This window comes from Ranitomeya imitator, chromosome 3 (genome assembly GCF_032444005.1).
Source record: "Ranitomeya imitator isolate aRanImi1 chromosome 3, aRanImi1.pri, whole genome shotgun sequence".
NCBI lineage: Eukaryota > Metazoa > Chordata > Amphibia > Anura > Dendrobatidae > Ranitomeya > Ranitomeya imitator.
Genome location: NC_091284.1, coordinates 399,155,288 through 399,175,430, shown reverse-complemented (window position 1 = coordinate 399,175,430; position 20,143 = coordinate 399,155,288). Strand labels below are relative to the sequence as shown.

Below are 20,143 nucleotides of genomic sequence, written 5' to 3'. Positions count from 1 at the left end.
ATATGTGGTGAGCACTTTCAACTCCCAAGTGCTTCACAGAAGTTTATAACGCAGAGCCGTGAAAATAATAAATACGTTTTCTTTCCTCAAAAATAATTTTTTAGCCCAGAATTTTTTATTTTCCCAAGGGTTACAGGAGAAATTGGACCCCAAAAGTTGTTGTCCAGTTTCTCCTGAGTACTCTGATACCCCATGTGTGGGGGTAAACCACTGTTTGGGCACACGTCGGGGCTCAGAAGGGAAGTAGTGACTTTTGAAATGCAGACTTTGATCAAATGGTCTGCGGGCGTCACGTTGCGTTTGCAGAGCCCCTGGTGTGCCTAAACAGTAGAAACCCCCCACAAGTGACCCCATTTTGGAAACTAGACCCCCCAAGGAACTTATCTAGATATGTGGTGAGCACTTTGAACCCCCAAGTGCTTCACAGACGTTTACAACGCAGAGCCGTGAAAATAAAAAATCATTTTTCTTTCCTCAAAAATGATGTTTTAACAAGCAATTTTTTATTTTCTCAAGGGTAACAGGAGAAATTGGACCCCAGTAATTGTTGCGCAGTTTGTCCTGAGTATGCTGGTACCCCATATGTGGGGGTAAACCACTGTTTGGGCACACGTCGGGGCTCGGAAGGGAAGGGAGCACCATTTGACTTTTTGAATAAAAGATTGGCTGGAATCAATGGTGGCGCCATGTTGCGTTTTGAGACCCCTGATGTGCCTAAACAGTGGAAACCCCTCAATTCTAACGCCAACACACCCCTAACCCTTATCCCAACTGTAGCCGTAACCCTAACCACAACCCTAACCCCAACACACCCCTAACCCTAACCACAACCCTAATTCCAACCCAACCCTAAGGCTATGTGCCCACGTTGCGGATTCGTGTGAGATTTTTCCGCACCATTTTTGAAAAATCCGCAGGTAAAACGTAGTGTTTTTTACCTGCGGATTTCCAGTGTTTTTTGTGCGGATTTCACCTGCGGATTCCTATTGAGGATCAGGTGTAAAACGCTGCGGAATCCGCACAAAGAATTGACATGCTGCGGAAAATACAACGCAGCGTTTCCGCGCGGTATTTTCCGCACCATGGGTGTTGTGAATTCTGTGGTAGAGCTCCCTCCTGTGGTCACAAGTGGTACTTCGGCTGATTCTCTCTGTGAGCTTCCGTTGGTGGAGGAGAGTGGTACTGCGGCTTCTGGGTTTCCTTCCTCAGGTGATGTGGTGAAGTCGTTAGGTGCTGCTCTATTTAACTCCACCTAGTGCTTTGATCCTGGCCTCCAGTCAATGTTCTAGTATTGGACCTGTTTCCTCCTGGATCGTTCCTGTGGCTTGCTGCTCTGCATAGCTAAGTTCCGCTTTTGCTTTTTGTTTGCTGTTTTTTCCTGTCCAGCTTGCTTATTTGTTTTTTGTTGCTTGCTGGAAGCTCTGGGACGCAGAGGGTGTACCTCCGTGCCGTTAGTTCGGTACGGAGGGTCTTTTTGCCCCCTTTGCGTGGTTTTTGTAGGGTTTTGTGTTGACCGCAAAGTTACCTTTCCTATCCTCGCTCTGTTCAGAAAGTCGGGCCTCACTTTGCTAAATCTATTTCATCTCTACGTTTGTCTTTTCATCTTAACTCACAGTCATTATATGTGGGGGCTGCCTTTTCCTTTGGGGTATTTCTCTGAGGCAAGGTAGGCTTATTTTCTATCTTCAGGCTAGCTAGTTTCTCAGGCTGTGCCGAGTTGCATAGGGAGCGTTAGGCGCAATCCACGGCTGCCTCTAGTGTGGTTGGAGAGGATTAGGGATTGCGGTCAGCAGAGTTCCCACGTCTCAGAGCTCGTTCTATGTTTTTGGGTTATTGTCAGGTCACTGTATGTGCTCTGACTTCTATGTCCATTGTGGTACTGAATTACCAGATCATAACACATGGGCACAGCGGATTTGGTTTTCCATATGTTTACATGGTACTGTAAACCTGATGGAACACTGCTGCGGATCCGCAGCGGCCAAATCCGCACCGTGTGCACATAGCCTAATTCTAAAGGTATGTGCACTTGCTGCGGAAAACGCTGCGGATCCGCAGCAGTTTCCCATGAGTTTACATTTCAATGTAAACCTATGGGAAACAAAAAGCGCTGTACACATGCTGCGGAAAAACTGCACGGAAACGCAGCGGTTTACATTCCGCAGCATGTCACTTCTTTCTGCATACAGCAGCCATGTAGCATATAGTACTGCCCACGTAGTATATAGCAGCCATGTAGCCAATGCAGCCCACGCAGTATTTAGCAGTGTGGGCACATATCCCTGTTTAAAAAAAAAAGAATTAAAATAAAAAATAGTTACATACTCATCGCCTGGGATCCAACGGCGCTGTGGCGATGGGTGTGCGGCTGCCGCCATCTTCCGTTCCCAGGATGCATTGCGAAATTACCCAGAAGACTTAGCGGTCTCGCGAGACCGCTAAGTCTTCTGGGTAATTTCGCAATGCATCTCTGGGACCGGAAGATGGCGGAAGGCGCGAGGGCATCCTCGGACAAGGAAGGGTGAGTATAGCAGGTGTTTTTTTTTTTTTTTGTTTTTTTTTATTATTATTTTTAACACTAGATTTTTTTACTATTGACGCTGCATAGGCAGCATCAATAGTAAAACGTTGGGGACACACAGGTTAATAGCAGCGGTAACGGAGTGCGCACCCGCGGCATAACGCGGTCCGTCACCGCTGGCATTAACCCTGTGTGAGCGGTGACCGGAGGGGAGTATGGAGCGAGCAGGCGCCGGGCAGTAACTGCAGGGGAGTAGGGAGGGACTAATCGGACTGCGCCCGTCTCTGATTGGTCGCGGCAGCCATGACAGGCAGCTGGGGAGACCAATCAGCGACTTAGATTCCATGACAGACAGAGGCCGCGACCAATGAATATCCGTGACAGACAGAAAGACGGAAGTGACCCTTAGACAATTATATAGTAGATTTTTTTTTTTTTTTTTAACTTTTGCCATGATTCACTAGCCTCCATGGGAGGCTGGAAGCTGGCACAACTTGATTGGCTCGGCTGCATAGAGGCGATGCTCAGATCGCCTCTATGTAGTAGAATTACTGCACTGCTATGAGCACCGCCCACAGGGTGGCATCAACAACTGTAATCCGGCATTACCTACCATAGAGGTCTCAAGGAGATCTCTGCTTGTCATGCCGATGACCCCCGATCACGTGACGGGGGGTCACCGGTGCGTGCATTTCCAGCTGGAAGAGCTTGTTAAATGCCGCTGTCAGAGTTTAACAGCGGCATTTAACTGGTTAATAGGTGCGGGTGGATCGCGGGCACATGTTTAGCTATTTTGAACAGCTGACATGTCCCAGCTTTGATGCGGGCTCACCGCCGGAGCCCACATCAAAGCAGGGGTTCTGCCATCGGACGTACTATTCCGTCCGATGGCAGAAAGGGGTTAAGAGACATGCAGGAGACCTTCTCTGAAAGCTGTGGAGCTGGTGATTTATTATTGCATCTCTTCAGAGGTTGGGTGGGGGAGGGATGTGAGAAAGAAACTGCTGTATAGATATCAATGGGCTGTATAAGCTGACTGGCATGTTAGGAGTTAACCCTTCTCCTGGAATGTATCTACTCAGTACTCTTGGCCAGGCTTTGAAGCCTAGCTCCATGGAAACCACCACTATAAACGACAAAAGCTGTAATTTAAAGGAGAATGGCAACAGATGTAAAAAGCAAGTCAATTGTATACTTGCTTATTTTCATTACATCTAAACCTCCCTGTTGTGAGGCTTCATTTTACTATCCTTAGTGTATGTTGAAAATGAATGTGTGTGTATGTATGTATGTTTATATACATACAGCTCTAGCAGAAATGAAGAGACTACTGCAAAATGTTCAGTTTTTCTGATTTCTCTCTTTATAGGTATATTTTCGAGTAAAATGTAAATTGTTCTTTTATTCTATAAACTTCTGATAACATGTCTCCGAATTTCCAAGCAATAAATTTTGTTTTGTTTTTCTGAAAAGGAGAAATGGTCAAAATTAAATTAAAAAAAAAAACCCCCACAAAACCCAGTGCTTTCAGACCTCAAATAATGCAAATAAAACAAGTTAACATGTTCATAATAATTTAGAAACAACAATACTAATGTTTTAACTCAGGAAGAGTTCAGAAATCAATATTTTGAGGAATAACAATGATTTTTAATCACAGCTTTCATGTGTCTTGGCATGCTTTCCACCAGTCTTTCACACTGCTTCAGGCGCAAAAATTTAAAAGGAACCTGTCACCTGAATTTGGCAGGACCTTTTTTCGGTCCGATGGGTGGTGTTTTCGGGTGTTTTATTCACCGCTTCCTTTCCCACTGGCCGCACGCTGCCCGCAATATTGCCTTGAAGTTGATTTGCTTTCCTCCGTAGATCACGCCTGCGCAAGGCAATCTTGCCTTGTGCACGTGCAGTATGCTTTGCCCAACTGCGGGCAAAGCCGAAAAGCATTAGTGCGCATGCGCCAGCGAACTATGTCCCGGAAGTATTTTGCCGTAACATGAACCAGGGGTGAGGTATGTGTGTAACTAGACCCGCCCATATCTCACAGCTACCCACAACTTAGTCCCATGTGCAACAAGCGAACCTCTTAGTAATTTCATGCACTAGAGAAAATACTGCTGGTTACATCACAGAGACAAGCCATCTCTGCGACACATACCTCCCATCGACTATGGGATCATTAGCCACACTACATACCTCCCCCCTCTGCCTAAAGCCATGGGGCTTGGCGCTTTCTCCTACCAGACAAGGGATTCTCGAGAGGGCATCGGCACTACCATGTAGCTTCTCTGCTCTGTGCTCTACATGGAAGTTGAAATCTTGTAGGGCTAAGAACCAACGGGTGACCCTAGCATTTTTCCCTCTTTTTACCCCTCATCCATCTGAGTGGCACATGGTCGGATATGAATCTAAACTTGCGTCCGTAATAGTACTGTAATTTGTCCAGCACCCACTTTTTGGCCAAGCACTCCTCTACAACCAAATAATTCCTCTCACATGAGGATAGCTTCCTACTTGGGTAGAGAACAGGGTGCTCCTCCCCGGGGAATCCCCTGGGAAAGGATTGCTCCTAAACTGACATCTGAGGTGTCTGTTTGAAGTATAAGCTCTCTTAAAGTCTGGGGCCACCAGAACTGGTTGTTTATACAGAGCCCCTTTCATTTCTTGAAAAGCCATCTCTGCCTCTTCAGACCATTTGACCATTGCCGATTTTGTCTCCTTAAGGAGGTCAGTCAGGGGCGCAGCCATCATGTCGAAGTTCGGGATGAACCTCCTGTAGTATCCCACTATCTCAAGGAAGGCTCTAACTTGTTTCTTGGACAGTTGTCTTGCCCATGTTTGAATTGCCTCCACTTTACTGATTTGGGGTTTGATTTCGCCTCGACCCACTACATATCCCAGGTATTTGGCTGCTTCTTTCTCCAAGGCACACTTCTTCAGGTTTATTGAAAACCCCTCCTTTCTTAGAGCATCAAACACCACCTGTACCTTTTCCAGATGACTCTCCCAGTCCGGGCTAAAGATAATATTGTCCAGGTATACAGTGGCATATTGCTTATGGGGTGCAAGGATTCTATCCATAGCTCTTTGGAAGGTCGCCAAGGCCCCCTGCAGTCCAAAAGGCATCCAAACATACTGAAGCATCAGTCCGGCGTAAAAAACGCAGTCTTCTCCTTGGTAGAGATGAGCGAATTTGATCAAGTCATGGCTTATTCGGCAAGCTTTAGCGCTTACCCAGTAAGCTGCAGAGGGAACCCGGCTTCCTGGATCGCTTCGGCTGATCAGCTATTCGGCTCCACAGCTGCATATGTCGATGCCTGTGTGACAGTCACGACACGTGCATGGAGAGCCTGTTTGTTGGGCTATTATTATCTTTAGCCCAGACTGGGACAGTCATCTGAAAAAGGTCCAGGCGATGTTTGATGCTTCGCCAGCGTCTTCACTATGGCGACACCTGCAACTTGCCTTCTGAGTTGCCCAGCAAGCACGGAGTTTCTGCCGGCCCTCTGTCTTGCCATGGCTTGATGAGGTTGATATGGTAGACCTGATATGGTTTCCGTCTTCCTGGTTGCTGAATCTTTTATAGTTTACCTCACCAAGCTTCTCCACCACCTCATACGGCCTTGCCATTTGGCCAAGAACTTGCTCTCCACAGTAGGAATTGGCACAAGTACTCGGTCTCCCAGATGGAACTGCCTCACTCTGGCTGACCGGTTGTAGACCCTGCCCTGAGCTTCTTGTGCCTGGAGGATTTTTTTTCACCACTTAAAAAAGAACCTAGACATGTTTGGTGTCTGTGAACTCGTGACCTGGAGAATCATATTGGCAGGTCAGTTTTAGCATTTATTGAACATAGTAAAAAAATTCCAAAAAACAATTGTGGAATTGCACTTTTTTTTGCAATTTCGCCGCATTTGGAATTTTCTTTCCATTTTCCAGTACACGATGTGGTAAAATCAATGGTGCCATTCAAAAGTACAACTCGTCCTGCAAAAAACAAGCCCTCACATGGCCGTATTTACAGAAAAGTAAAAAAAGTAATGGCTGTGGGAAGAAGGGGAACAAAAACTGAAATTCCCCTGGTCCTTAAGGGGTTAACGAGGTAGTCCGAGGAATGTTTTTCGTTTATAGCTTCAGATGGATTATTAAAACATGCCTCATAACAAAGTTCAAAACAGACAGAATAGACGGACATATTCATAACTGCGGAATCTATCCGCTCAGAAATCAGGGTTCAGCCTTTTTAAGCAAGAGCCTCTTTAGGTCAGCTCTCTTTCAGAGTACACACAACAATCATTAAGTCCTGAGGCTTCTCGTCTACCTCCTGAACCACACCCTAGGGTGGAGATATAGTGAACAGTTGTCCCACCAAACTCTTTAGCTGTCCACAATAAACCAGGCCCTGTCATGACCGATTAACCCCACTCGGCGCATAACATGCTGGAGCAAACTTCCAGGTTCATATTACTGAATCTAATAACCTCAGTGAAGCATATCTCCCCTCCAGCACATTACCAATGACCCTCTTACTAATATACACTGCTCAAAAAATAAAGGGAACACTAAAATCCCACATCCTAGATATCACTGAATGAAATATTCCAGTTGTAAATCTTTATTCATTACATAGTGGAATGTGTTGAGAACAATAAAACCTAAAAATTATCAACGTAAATCACAACTAATATCCCACGGAGGTCTGGAGTTGAAATGATGCTCAAATTCAAAATGGAAAATGAAGTTACAGGCTGATCCAACTTCAGTGGAAATACCTCAACTAAAGGAAGTGATGCTCAATAGTGTGTGTGGCCTCCATGTGCCTGTATGACCTCCCTACAATGCCTGGGCATGCTCCTGATGAGGTGGCGGATGGTCTCCTGAGGGATCTCTTCCCAGACCTGGACTAAAGCATTCCCCAACTCCTGGACAGTCTGTGGTGCAACGTGACGTTGGTGGATGGTGAGAGACATGATATCCCAGATGTGTTGAATCGGATTCAGGTCTGGGGAACGGGCAGGCCAGTCCATAGCTTTAATGCCTTCATCTTGCAGGAACTGCCGACACACCCCAGCCACATGAGGTCTGGCATTGTCCTGCATTAGGAGGAACCCAGGGCCAATCGCACCAGCATATGGTCTCACAAGGGGTCTGAGGATCTCATCTCTGTACCTAATGGCAGTCAGGCTACCTCTGGCGAGCACATGGAGGGCTGTGCGGCCCTCCAAAGAAATGCCACCCCACACCATTACTGACCCACTGCCAAACCGGTCATGCTGAAGGATGTTGCAGGCAGCAGATCGCTCTCCACGGTGTCTCCAGACTCTGTCATGTCTGTCACATGTTCTCAGTGTGAACCTGCTTTCTTCTGTGAAGAGCACAAGGCGCCAGTGGTGAATTTGCCAATCCTGGTGTTCTGTGGCAAATGCCAAGCGTCCTGCAACGGTGTTGGGCTGTGAGCACAACCCCCATCTGTGGGCGTCGGGCACTCAGACCATGCTCATGAAGTCGGTTTCTAACAGTTTGTGCAGACATATGCACATTTGTGGCCTGCTGGAGGTCATTTTGCAGGGCTCTGCCAGTGCTCCTCGTGTTCCTCCTTGCGCAAAGGCTGAGGTAGCGGTCCTGCTGCTGGGTTGTTGCCCTTTTACGGCCCCCTCCACGTCTCCTGGTGTACTGGCCTGTTTCCTGATAGCGCCTCCAGCCTCTCTATGCTGACAGACACAGCAAACTTTCTTGCCACAGCTCACATTGATGTGCCATCTCAGATGAGCTGCACTACCTGAGCCACTTGTGTGGGTTGTAGAGTCCGTCTCATGCTACCACGAGTGTGAAAGCACAACCAACATTCAAAAGTGACCAAAACATCAGCCAGAAAGCATTGGTACTGAGATGTGATCTGTGGGCCCCACCTGCAGAACCACTTTTTTTATTGTGTGTCTTGATGGTTGTTGCTTCCTAAGTGGACAGTTTGATTTCACAGAAGTATATGTATGTGTTTTCAAATATATATATATATTTTTTTCTCCATATATAATGAATATGGACCCGACTTCACACCCATAGGGGTGGAGCCGCATATTTATTATTGTAATGAGCGGTACCATGTGACCGCTCAATACAGGAAGGTGTCAGCGCCCGGAGAACCAGGGAAGTGTAGGGACCGCGCCAGGAGCAAGTGAGTATGACGGGGGCAGTGCGTGATATTCACCTGTCCCTCGTTCCACCGTCGGGCGACGCTCCGTCTTCCGCGTCCTCAGCAGTGATGCCCAGGTCAGAGGGCGCGATGACCGATTCGTGTGCGCGCCGCCCTCTGCCTGAACAGTCAGTGCAGAGGACGCGAAAGACACAGCTGCGCCCAGTGGTGGAACGCGGACAGGTGACTTTAGCAAGTGCCGGGGGCCTGAGGGATGAGAGGCGAGTATGTGATTATTATTATTATTTTTTTTTTTTTTTTTTTTTTAATCGCAGCAACAGCATATGAGGCAAATGTCTGTATGGAGCATCTTATAGGGCCATAATCAGCATTTGTGCAGCATTATATGGGGCGTATTTTAATATGCATCTTATGGGGCCCATCATGAACTGTATAGAGCATTATATGGGGCTCCTGATTCAATATCGATATTCAAAAACACTTAACCCCTTTCTGACCTCGGACAGGATAGTACGTCCGAGGTCAGAAGCCCCGCTTTGATGCGGGCTCCGGCGGTGAGCCCGCATCAAAGCCGAGACATGTCAGCTGTTTTGAACAGCTGACATGTGCCCGTAATAGGCGCAGGCAGAATCGCGATCTGCCCGCGCCTATTAACTAGTTAAATGCCGCTGTGAAACACAGACAGCGGCATTTAACTACCGCATCCGGCCAAGCGGCCGGCAATGACGGCATCGCCGACCCCCGTCACATGATCGGAGGTCGGCGATGCTTCAGTATTGTAACCATAGAGGTCCTTGAGACCTCTATGGTTACTGATCCCCGGCAGCTGTGAGCGCCACCCTGTGGTCGGCGCTCACAGCACATCTGATTTTCTGCTACATAGCAGCGAACAGCAGCTCCCTGCTATGTAGCAGAGCCGATCGTGCTGTGCCTGCTTCTAGCCTCCCATGGAGGCTATTGAAGCATGGCAAAAGTAAAAAAAAAAAAAAAAAAAAAAAGTTAAGAAAAATGTGAAAAAAATATAAAAGTTTAAATCACCCCCCTTTTGCCCCAATCAAAATAAATCAATAAAAAAAATCAAATCTACACATATTTGGTATCGCCGCGTTCAGAATCGCCCGATCTGTCAATTAAAAAAAGCATTAACCTGATCGCTAAATGGCGTAGCGAGAAAAAAATTCGAAACGCCAGAATTATGTTTTTTTGGTCGCCGCGACATTGCATTAAAATGCAATAACGGGCGATCAAAAGAACGTATCTGCACCAAAATGCTATCATTTAAAATGTCATCTCGACACGCAAAAAATAAGCCCTCAACCGACCCCAGATCATGAAAAATGGAGACGCTATGAGTATCGGAAAATGGCGCAATTTTTTTTTTTTTTTTTTTTAGCAAAGTTTGGAATTTTTTTCCACCACTTAGGTAAAAAAAAAACCTAGTCATGTTAGGTGCCCTGGAGAATCATAATGTCAGGTCAGTTTTAGCATTTAGTGAACCTAGCAAAAAAGCCAAACAAAAAACAAGTGTGGGATTGCACTTTTTTTGCAATTTCACCGCACTTGGAATTTTTTTCCCGTTTTCTAGTACACGACATGCTAAAACCAATGATGTCGTTCAAAAGTACAACTCGTCCTGCAAAAAATAAGCCCTCACATAGCCAAATTGACGGAAAAATAAAAAAGTTATGGCTCTGGGAAGGAGGGGAGTGAAAAACGAACACGGAAAAACGAAAAATCCCAAGGCCATGAAGGGGTTAACCTATTGATGTCTCAATTAATTTTATTTTTATTGGTATCTATTTTTATTTTTGACATTTATCGATAGCTGCTGCATTTTTCCACCCTAGGCTTATACTCGAGTCATTAAGTTTTCCCAGTTTTTTTGTGGCAAAATTAGGGGTCTTGGCTTGTACTCGAGTATATACGGTATATATTCCAAAGGTTGTGCAACCAAATATTAAGTTGAGGGTACCAACAATTTTGTCTGACCCATATTTGGTGTTTTATTCAAAATTATGTCCAATTTGCCTTCTATTTCTCTGTTTTTTTTTTGTGGAAATAAACATGTGTATAACACATGTAATTGCAATAATTTCTGAGATAAATACTTTATTTTCTAGATCACTTTCAAGTGTCCACACTTTCAGCCTTGACTGTATATGACTGTATATGTATAATGTCCATTTCTGACTTGTGATTTATATCTATTCTTTCTTACAGGGAATATACATTAGATGTGTACAGGCTTTCGTCAGTAGTCACTCAGCATGATGCCAAGAAAGCTGGAGCTGAAGTAGTTAAACAAGTGGAGCATCCACTGCTCAGCGGGCTGCTGTACCCAGGATTACAGGTGAGATTACTCAGAAATTGATGTTGAGAGATCATTTGACATAGTAGATTAATTAAGATTTATGTGTCTCCATTCATAAGCAATAAAGAGCAGAAACTGCTCTTGGGCTACATTTTTGTGGGGACTTGTCCCCTTTAAGGCTGTGTATGTGACTTCTTCCGGCCAGACTTCTGGGTGTTATTTAGAGAAATGGAAAGTTTCAAGACAAATTCACCGTTGTTGCTTTTCTGCTTTTTAGTGACTTTAGTATTTGCTCCTTATTCTGTATATTCTTTGCACCACTATTTAAATTTTTGATTTAATGCTGATTATATCCTTACCTTGCTGGTAGATACCGGTTTTGCTGTTTTAGAGAATTCCATATCTGATATTGTACGGTAATGAGTTGCAAGTGTTCTGTGGGTGGGCTCTGCCCTTATATCTCCTGCCCCTCTCCTTATTTCCTACTCACTGACTGCCTCCTGTCTCTGACTGACGGGTGCATCATGTTTCGGTGACCTGAGGCAGGCAGTGGGTTGGGAAAAGGCAGAGTAGCAGGAGAGCTGTAAGTGCAGTGCCCGCCCTCTGAGCACTTGCAACTCATTAGCATACAATTCCAGTTCTAGATTTCCACAAGCAAGGTAACGATTTAATCAGCATCAAAGCATTCTTACATACAGTCATGGCCAGAAGTTTTGAGACTGACACCAAAATTATATTTTCACATGATCTGCTGCCCTCTGGTTTTTATTAGTGTTTGTCTGATGTTTATATCACATACAGAAATATAATTGCAATCATTATCAGCACCAATAGGTTATATTGACAGAATGAGTTAATGCAGCAAGTCAATATTTGCAGTGTTGACCCTTCTTCAAGACCTCTGTAATTCTCCCTGGCATGCTCTCAATCAACTTCTGGACCAAATGCTGACTGATAGCAGTCCATTCTTGCATAATCAATGCTTGCATTTTGCCAGAATTTGTTGGTTTTTGTTTGTCCACCCGTCTCTTAATGATTGACCACAAGTTCTCAATGGGATTAAGATCTGGGGAGTTTCCAGGCCATGGACCCAAAATCTTTATGTTTTGTTCCATGAGCCATTTAGTAATCACCTTTGCTTTATGGCAATGTGCGCCATCATTCTGGAAAAGGCATTGTTGGGCACCAAACTGCTCTTGGACGGTTGGGAGAAGTTGCTCTTGGAGGACATTCTGGTACCATTCTTTATTCATGGCTGTGTTTTTAGGCAAGACTGTGAGTGAGCCGATTCCCTTGGCTGAGAAGCAACCCCACACATGAATGGTTTCAGGATGCTTTATAGTTGGCATGAGACAAGACTGGTGGTAGCGCTCACCTCTTCTTCTCCGAATAAGCTGTTTTCCAGATGTCCCAAACAATCGAAAAGGGGATTCATCAGAGAAAATGACTTTGCCCCAGTCCTCAGCAGTCCACTCCCTGTACCTTTTGCAGAATATCAGTCGGTCCCTGATGTTTTTTCTGGAGAGAAGTGGCTTCTTTGCTGCCCTCCTTGAGACCAGGCCTTGCTCAAAGAGTCTCCGCCTCACAGTGCGTGCAGAAGCACTCACACCAGCCTGCTGCCATTCCGGAGCAAGCTCGGCACTGCTGGTAGTCCGATCCCGCAGCTGAAACAGTTTTAAGCTACGGTCCTGGCGCTTGCTGGTCTTTCTTGGGCGCCCTGGAGCCTTTTTGACAACAATGGAAGCTCCTTGAAGTTCTTGATGATGCGATAGATTGTTGAATGAGGTGCAATCTTTGTAGCTGCGATACTCTTCCCTGTTAGGCCATTTTTGTGCAGTGCAATGATGGCTGCACGTGTTTCTTTAGAGATAACCATGGTTAACTGAAGAGAAACAATGATACCAAGCACCAGCCTCCTTTTAAAGTGTCCAGTGATGTCATTCTTACTTAATCATGACTGATTGATCGCCAGCCCTGTCCTCCTCAACACCCACACCTGTGTTATTGGATCAATCACTAAAACGATGTTAGCTGCTCCTTTTAAGGCAGGACTGCAATGATGTTGAAATGTGTTTTGGGGGTTAAAGTTCATTTTCTGGGCAAATATTGACTTTGCAAGTACAGTAATTGCTGTTAAAGGGACACTGCCACCTGAATTTGGAAGGAACAATCTTCAGCCATGGAGGCGGGGTTTTGGGGTTTTTGATTCACCCTTTCCTTACCCGCTGGCTGCATGCTGGCTGCAATATTGGATTGAAGTTCATTCTCTGTCCTCCGTAGTACATGCCTGCACAAGGCAATCTTACCTTGCGCAGGCGTGTGCTATGGAGGACAGAGAATGAACTTCAATCCAATATTGCAGCCAGCATGCAGCCAGAGGGTAAGGAAAGGGTGAATCAAAAACCCCGCCTCCATGGCTGAAGATTGTTCCCTCCAAATTCAGGTGACAGTGTCCCTTTAAGCTGATCACTCTGACATTCAGGAGTATATGCAAATTGCCATTAGAAAAAATGAAGCAGTAGACTTTGGAAAAATTAATATTTATCTCATTCTCAAAACTTTTGGCCATGACTGTATATGCCCTTCATTTGGGTTCTAATATCCTGATGACCGGTTCTCTCTAAGTCTGTCTCTATTCGTCCTGGACAACTTTGCTTATCTAGATGTTTAAGACAGATTCATGACCTGTGACAAATGTCACACTTTTCTGACACATCTCACTTCAGTCCCTCCCTCGAGTACAGTGTTTGGCAGAATTTTCAAACTGATGCATTTTTTGACAAACGTTCAACTTTTTAAAGGCTTTGTGACTTTTTGATGCTGAACAATCGCTGAAAAATTGGTTAAAGTAAAAAAAAATAAAAATAAAGAGCATTTTTGATTTTGCGCTCAGTTCATGAAGCTGCGTCATTTTCAAAAATTAGGCACAAAAACATCAACCAAGACAGAAAAAAGTGGCTTCAACAAATCGCAAATGATGAGTCGGGCGCTATGTATTTGCAAGCTTGGAAGATTAGATTTCGGAACTTGTGGTTGGATCGTGGAGAATAAATGCATAAGAATGTGTATTGTGCTGTTTCCTCCCTGGTTTGTGCTTGAGGGTCTTCTACTTTCAGATAATATATGTGTGTTAAAATTTCCGTTTGTCATGCTGATTGGTCAATTTTTTTTTTTTTTTTTTTTGCTCTCTCGCCAAGCTATTGGTATAAATAAAGGGGTTGGCAAGCTTTGAGCAGGCCACATTGTCATTGTGTCTGTATGCTTCTCGGCCTCCATCAGCTGATGATTGTCACAATTGTGTGAACTTAGTACTTTTAATCATGTGCACCCTCCACTGATCTTTGTTTGTCTTGTTGCTTGCAGGCCTTGGATGAAGAATACTTGAAAGTTGATGCACAGTTTGGGGGTGTTGATCAGAGGAAAATTTTTACATTTGCTGAAAAGGTAGAAATTCTATTGGAACAATCTCTGTGAAGTTATTCTATTTTACTATTGCTGGTCAGTTATCAGTGGTGGAGGATTCTCGGGTGCTGGGTGTGGGTGGTCATGTGACCACAAATATGCGATTTGCATACTTTCGTCCACATTCCAACTAGACCTGTCCAGTCTCACTCGGTACATTGGCACTAGTCGGCATGTGACCGCACGTATGCACATCACATACTTGTGCCGCTCCTGGCACTATAAAACCATCACAGCGTATTATGTGCGCGGTGTGAGGATTCACAAGTCTGCAGTCACATGGACTGATTGCAGACTTGTATCCTAACTCCAGACAACCACTTCAGAGCTTCCATTTTGACCTTGCATGGTGTTCACTTTCATTGAGACCTCATTGAGAAGCTCCTTTTTTATCACATATGTGATAAAAAAAAAAGTTCCCAACGTCATCCGTATTCAGTCCTCCTTTCATTAGTGTTTTGTTAGCCTTTCATTTAGAAATTATTTAATTCCATAAAAAAAAATATGGTGAAGCTTCTTCTATCCAGTGCAAAATGAACAGCACAGAGAGGGCACACTGGTGATAGTGACTTTTACGGACCCATAGAATTGTACGGGTGATTTTAATTCATGAATCTGAAACTTCTCAATGATTTTTTTTTCCGGATGCACAGTCTGCAAAAAACAAACAAATGTCAGCCACATACACTATAAAGAGTTTGTGTTCTGTTCATAAAAGCCAGAGATGAAGAAGATTTCATGGCTAATATATGGACTGCATATAGTGCTGTAAGTTTGGTCAGGAGACGCGCAGTCAGTCCGGGCATTGTGAGAACTTGGCCTTAAGGGAATATAGTGGATGCACATTTGGATCTTTCTGCCTAAAGTTAAAAAGTACTTTACGACTCATGGAGTCCTCTCCATCTCCGTGAATCCGCTTTTTACTGAATGCTAATCAGATGGGTGGATCATGGAACCTTAATTGTATTAGCCGTGCCTCTCATTTCCATGTTGAGCTTTTATGAGCCTCTGCTGTACGCCAGTCAGGAAAGTTAAGGCAACCAGTGGATGCCCTCCAGGTGTCATGCATGCCGACAATCCCACACTGAGCAAGCCCTTTAACTTCCCTGAGTCATTCTTAGTCTAGTAATGGGGTTTCGTAGTCCATCTCTGGGCACAGAGGCTTAGGTGAAGGTGGACACTGTCACAGTCCCGTGAAAAGTCTTCTGCTCTGAGCATCATTACAATCTACAGTCCAGGCCATTCATGGCCATACTCGTAAACCCATGATAAACATTACCTCTGGTAAGACGACCCCACTGACACACCGAGTGCTTATGATCACTGTTGCCAGGATTGATTTTGGTGGACGTTTTGATGAATGTTTTATGCAGACATAGTAACATAGTAACATAGTTAGTAAGGCCGAAAAAAAGACATTTGTCCATCCAGTTCAGCCTATATTCCATCATAATAAATCCCCAGATCTACGTCCTTCTACAGAACCTAATGTAGATGCATGTTAACAGATCTTACACATATGCATGCCTACGTGTCATTGAAAGCTGCTTATTAAAATCAAAGGGTTAGTCCAATTGTTGGATAGTGTTTGTAAATAGAATCCGTTTTACAATTTGCCATTTTAACACTTTGATTACAGATGGTTGCCTTAGAGACCAACCACCACTGCAGAACATGTGCAGTACTCATCAGCTCTTTTACATTGGGCCAGTGTACTGTTTTGAACCTACTGGAGTGTACTGTTAACGTCTAATCCCAGCCAGCTTCAATGTAGCACTTACAAGCAAGACAGCAGCGGCGGTTGGTCTCCTAGGCACCGAGCTAATAAAAGTGTTAATACCTCAAGAACAGCTTTGAAGTTTTTACAAGCCCTATCCGAAAATATCCATTAATAAAAATGGGAATTACCCTTTAATACTAGGGCTAGCACACTGGTGGAGGGGGCTGTAGGAGGGCAACAACCCAGCAGCAGTACTGCTACCTCAGCCTTTGTGCAAGGAGGAGCAGGAGGAGCATTGCCAGAGCCCTGCACAATGACTTCCAGCAGGCCACAAATGTGCATGTGTCTGCACAAACGGTTAGAAACCGACTCCATGAGGATGGTCTGAGTGCCCGACGTCCACAGATGGGGGTTGTGCTTAAAGCCCAACACCGTGCAGGACGCTTGGCATTTGCCACAGAACACCACGATTGGCAAATACGCCACTGGCGCCCTGTGCCCTTCACAGATGAAAACAGGTTCACACTGAACACATACAACAGACGTAACAAAGTCTGGAGACGCTGTGGAGAGCGATCTGCTGCCTGCAACATCCTCCAGCATGACTGGTTTGGCAGTGGTGCATTAATGGTGTGGGGTGGCATTTGTTTGGAAGGCCGCACAGCTCCATGTGCTCGCCAGAGGTAGCCTGACTGCCATTAGGTACTGAGATGAGATGCTCAGACCCCTTGTGAGACCATATGCTGGTGCAGTTGGCCCTGGGTTCCTCCTAATGCAGGACAATGCCAGACCTCATGTGGCTGGAGTGTGTCAGCAGTTCCTGCAAGATGAAAGCAGTGAAGCTATGGACTGGCCCACCCGTTCCCCAGACCTGAATCCGATTGAACACATCTGGGACATCATGTCTCGTACCATCCACCAACGTCACGTTGCACCACAGACTATCCAGCAGTTGGGGGATGCTTTAGTCCAGGTCTGGGAGGAGATCCCTCAGGAGACCATCCGCCGCCTCATAAAGAGCATGCCCAAGCGTTGTAGGGAGGTCATACAGGCACATGGAGGCCACACACACACTACTGAGCATCATTTCCTTGTCTCGAGGCATTTCCACTGAAGTTGGATCGGCCTGTAACTTCATTTTCCATTTTGATTTTGCGCATCTTTCCAACTCCAGACCTCGGTAGGATATTAGTTGTGAATTACATTGATAATTTTTAGGTTTTATTGTTCTCAACACATTCCACTATGTAATGAATAAAGATTTACAACTGGAATATTTCATTCAGTGATGTCTAGGATGTGGGATTTTAGTGTTACCTTTTTTTTTGAGCAATGTATATTGTTAGGGTGTTCTTCAAGTCAGACCATCAAGTATATTGGATGGATGTCAAATATTAGGATTGCTCGAGCAAGTGATGGATAGAGACAGTGAATCTGTATCAAATGCCATACATTTATTCAATCAGAGCTTGCCCTTATATACTCTTTTGAGTGGGTGTATGCATCCTTGTTATACGTCCTGTTATGCGCATATCAGCTGTTTATTACAAGTAAGATCATTATTATCCATCAGTTGATTTTTCCATTAAAAATGAAACGTGAACAGATGTTTATTCAATCGAAGAGTCATTAAGCACACTATAACACTGTGGCCGAGGGTGAACAAATATCACTCTCCCATCATAGTCACCAAAGAAAGGTAACTGAAAGAGACTACTCCCAAAAACAGTATACACAACAAAATGGAGTAAACAAGATTGTCACCAATCATTATAAAAATATAAATTTTTATTCAATATTAATGTGTACAAATACATCAATATACATATTCCAATGTAGACCCAAAAACACAGGAGGCCAAAGAAAAGAACTAGTGATAGACTAGAGAGTAAAGGTACCTTCACACTGAGCAACTTTACAACGAGAACGACAATGATCCGTGACGTTGCAGCGTCCTGGATAGCGATCTCGTTGTGTTTGACACGCAGCAGCTATCTCGATCCCGCTGTGACATCGCTGGTCGGAGCTGAAAGTCCAGAACTTTATTTGGTCGTCAGGTCGGCGTAATTCGTCATGTTTGACAGCAAAAGCAACGATGCCAGCAATGTTTTTTCACAGAGCTAACAACCAGCGAGAACGATAAGTGAGTCGCAGTTACGTCACTGGATCGCTCCTGCATCGTTCTGGAGTTGCTGTGTTTGACATCTCTACAGCGACCTAAAGGTACCTTCACACTGAGCAACTTTACAACGAGAACGACAACGATCCGTGATGTTGCAGCGTCCTCGATAGCGATCTCGTTGTGTATGACACGCAGCAGCGATCAGGATCCTGCTGTGACATCGCTGGTCGGAGCTGAAAGTCCAGAACTTTATTTTGTCGTCAGGTCGGCGTGATTCATCATGTTTGACAGCAAAAGCAACGATGCCTTCAATGTTTTTTCACAGAGCTAACAACCAACGAGAACGATAAGTACGTCACTGGATCGCTCCTGCATCGTTCTGGAGTTGCTGTGTTTGACATCTCTACAGCGACCTAACAGCGACGCTCCAGCGATCTAGTTTAGGTCGGATCGTTGTCTATATCGCTGGAGCGTCGCTAAATGTGACGGTACCTGTTATGAAAGGTAATTCAGTACCACAATGGACATAGAGGTCAGCGCACATACAGTGACCTGGCAATAACCCAAAAAACAAGAACGAGCTCTGAGACGTGGGAACTCTGTTCACCGCAATCCCTAATCCTCTCCAACCACACTAAAGGCAGCCGTGGATTGCGCCTAACGCTCCCTATGCAACTCGGCATGGCCTGAGAAACTAGCTAGCCTGAAGATAGAAAATAAGCCTACCTTGCCTCAGAGAAATACCCCAAAGGAAAAGGCAGCCCCCACATATAATGACTGTGAGTTAAGATGAAAAGACAAACGTAGAGATGAAATAGATTTAGCAAAGTGAGGCCCAACTTTCTGAACAGAGCGAGGATAGGAAAGGTAACTTTGCGGTCAACACAAAACCCTACAAAAACCACGCAAAGGGGGCAAAAAGACCCTCCGTACCGAACTAACGGCACGGAGGTACACCCTCTGCGTCCCAGAGCTTCCAGCAAGCAGAAAAAAACAAATTGACAAGCTGGACAGAAAAAAAACAGCAAACAAATAGCAAAGAGGAACTTGGCTATGCAGAGCAGCAGGCCACAGGAACGATCCAGGAGGAAACCGGTCCAATACTAGAACATTGACTGGAGGCCAGGATCAAAGCACTAGGTGGAGTTAAATAGAGCAGCACCTAACGACTTCACCACATCACCTGAGGAAGGAAACTCAGAAGCCGCAGTACCACTTTCCTCCACCAACGGAAGCTCACAGAGAGAATCAGCCGAAGTACCACTTGTGACCATAGGAGGGAGCTCTGCCACAGAATTCACAACAGGTACCTTAAGTGAGAGACAAAACGAATTTCCTCATGGTGTCAGCAGAGATGTAATCAGATTAAGCAGAGTTCAAGGACTCAGCCCGTCACAATTCTATGATACAATCCTTAAACCATAGGTCCAGAACTCCTGCAAATAAATCAGCGCTTACCCATGAGTAGGGATGTCTCCCACAGCCTCCCTAGGTGTCCCTGACGCGCGTTTCGCGCAGCCTCCCTACTCATGGGTAAGCGCTGATTTATTTGCAGGAGTTCTGGACCTATGGTTTAAGGATTGTATCATAGAATTGTGACGGGCCGAGTCCTTGAACTCTGCTTGATCTGATTGCAACTCTGCTGACACCATGAGGGAATACATTTTGTCTCTCACTAAAGGTACCGTCACACTTAGCGACGCTGCAGCGATACCGACAACGATCCGGATCGCTGCAGCGTCGCTGTTTGGTCGCTGGAGAGCTGTCACACAGACAGCTCTCCAGCGACCAACGATCCCGAGGTCCCCGGTAACCAGGGTAAACATCGGGTAACTAAGCGCAGGGCCGCGCTTAGT

At 45.2% G+C, this 20,143-nt stretch overlaps 2 protein-coding genes across 2 annotated transcripts in view; one reads left to right on the top strand and one right to left on the bottom strand.

The window, feature by feature from the left end:
• YARS1 (tyrosyl-tRNA synthetase 1) overlaps positions 1-20,143 on the top strand; it is a 117,357-nt gene that overhangs the window by 32,466 nt on the left and 64,748 nt on the right. The window contains exons 5-6 of the mRNA XM_069757069.1: positions 10,893-11,022; positions 14,347-14,427. Of these exons, the coding sequence (XP_069613170.1) occupies positions 10,893-11,022; positions 14,347-14,427 (211 nt within the window). The remainder of the gene's footprint in view (positions 1-10,892; positions 11,023-14,346; positions 14,428-20,143) is intronic.
• The window catches only part of S100PBP (S100P binding protein), a 117,430-nt gene that overhangs the window by 74,139 nt on the left and 23,148 nt on the right, over positions 1-20,143 (bottom strand). The window lies entirely within an intron of this gene.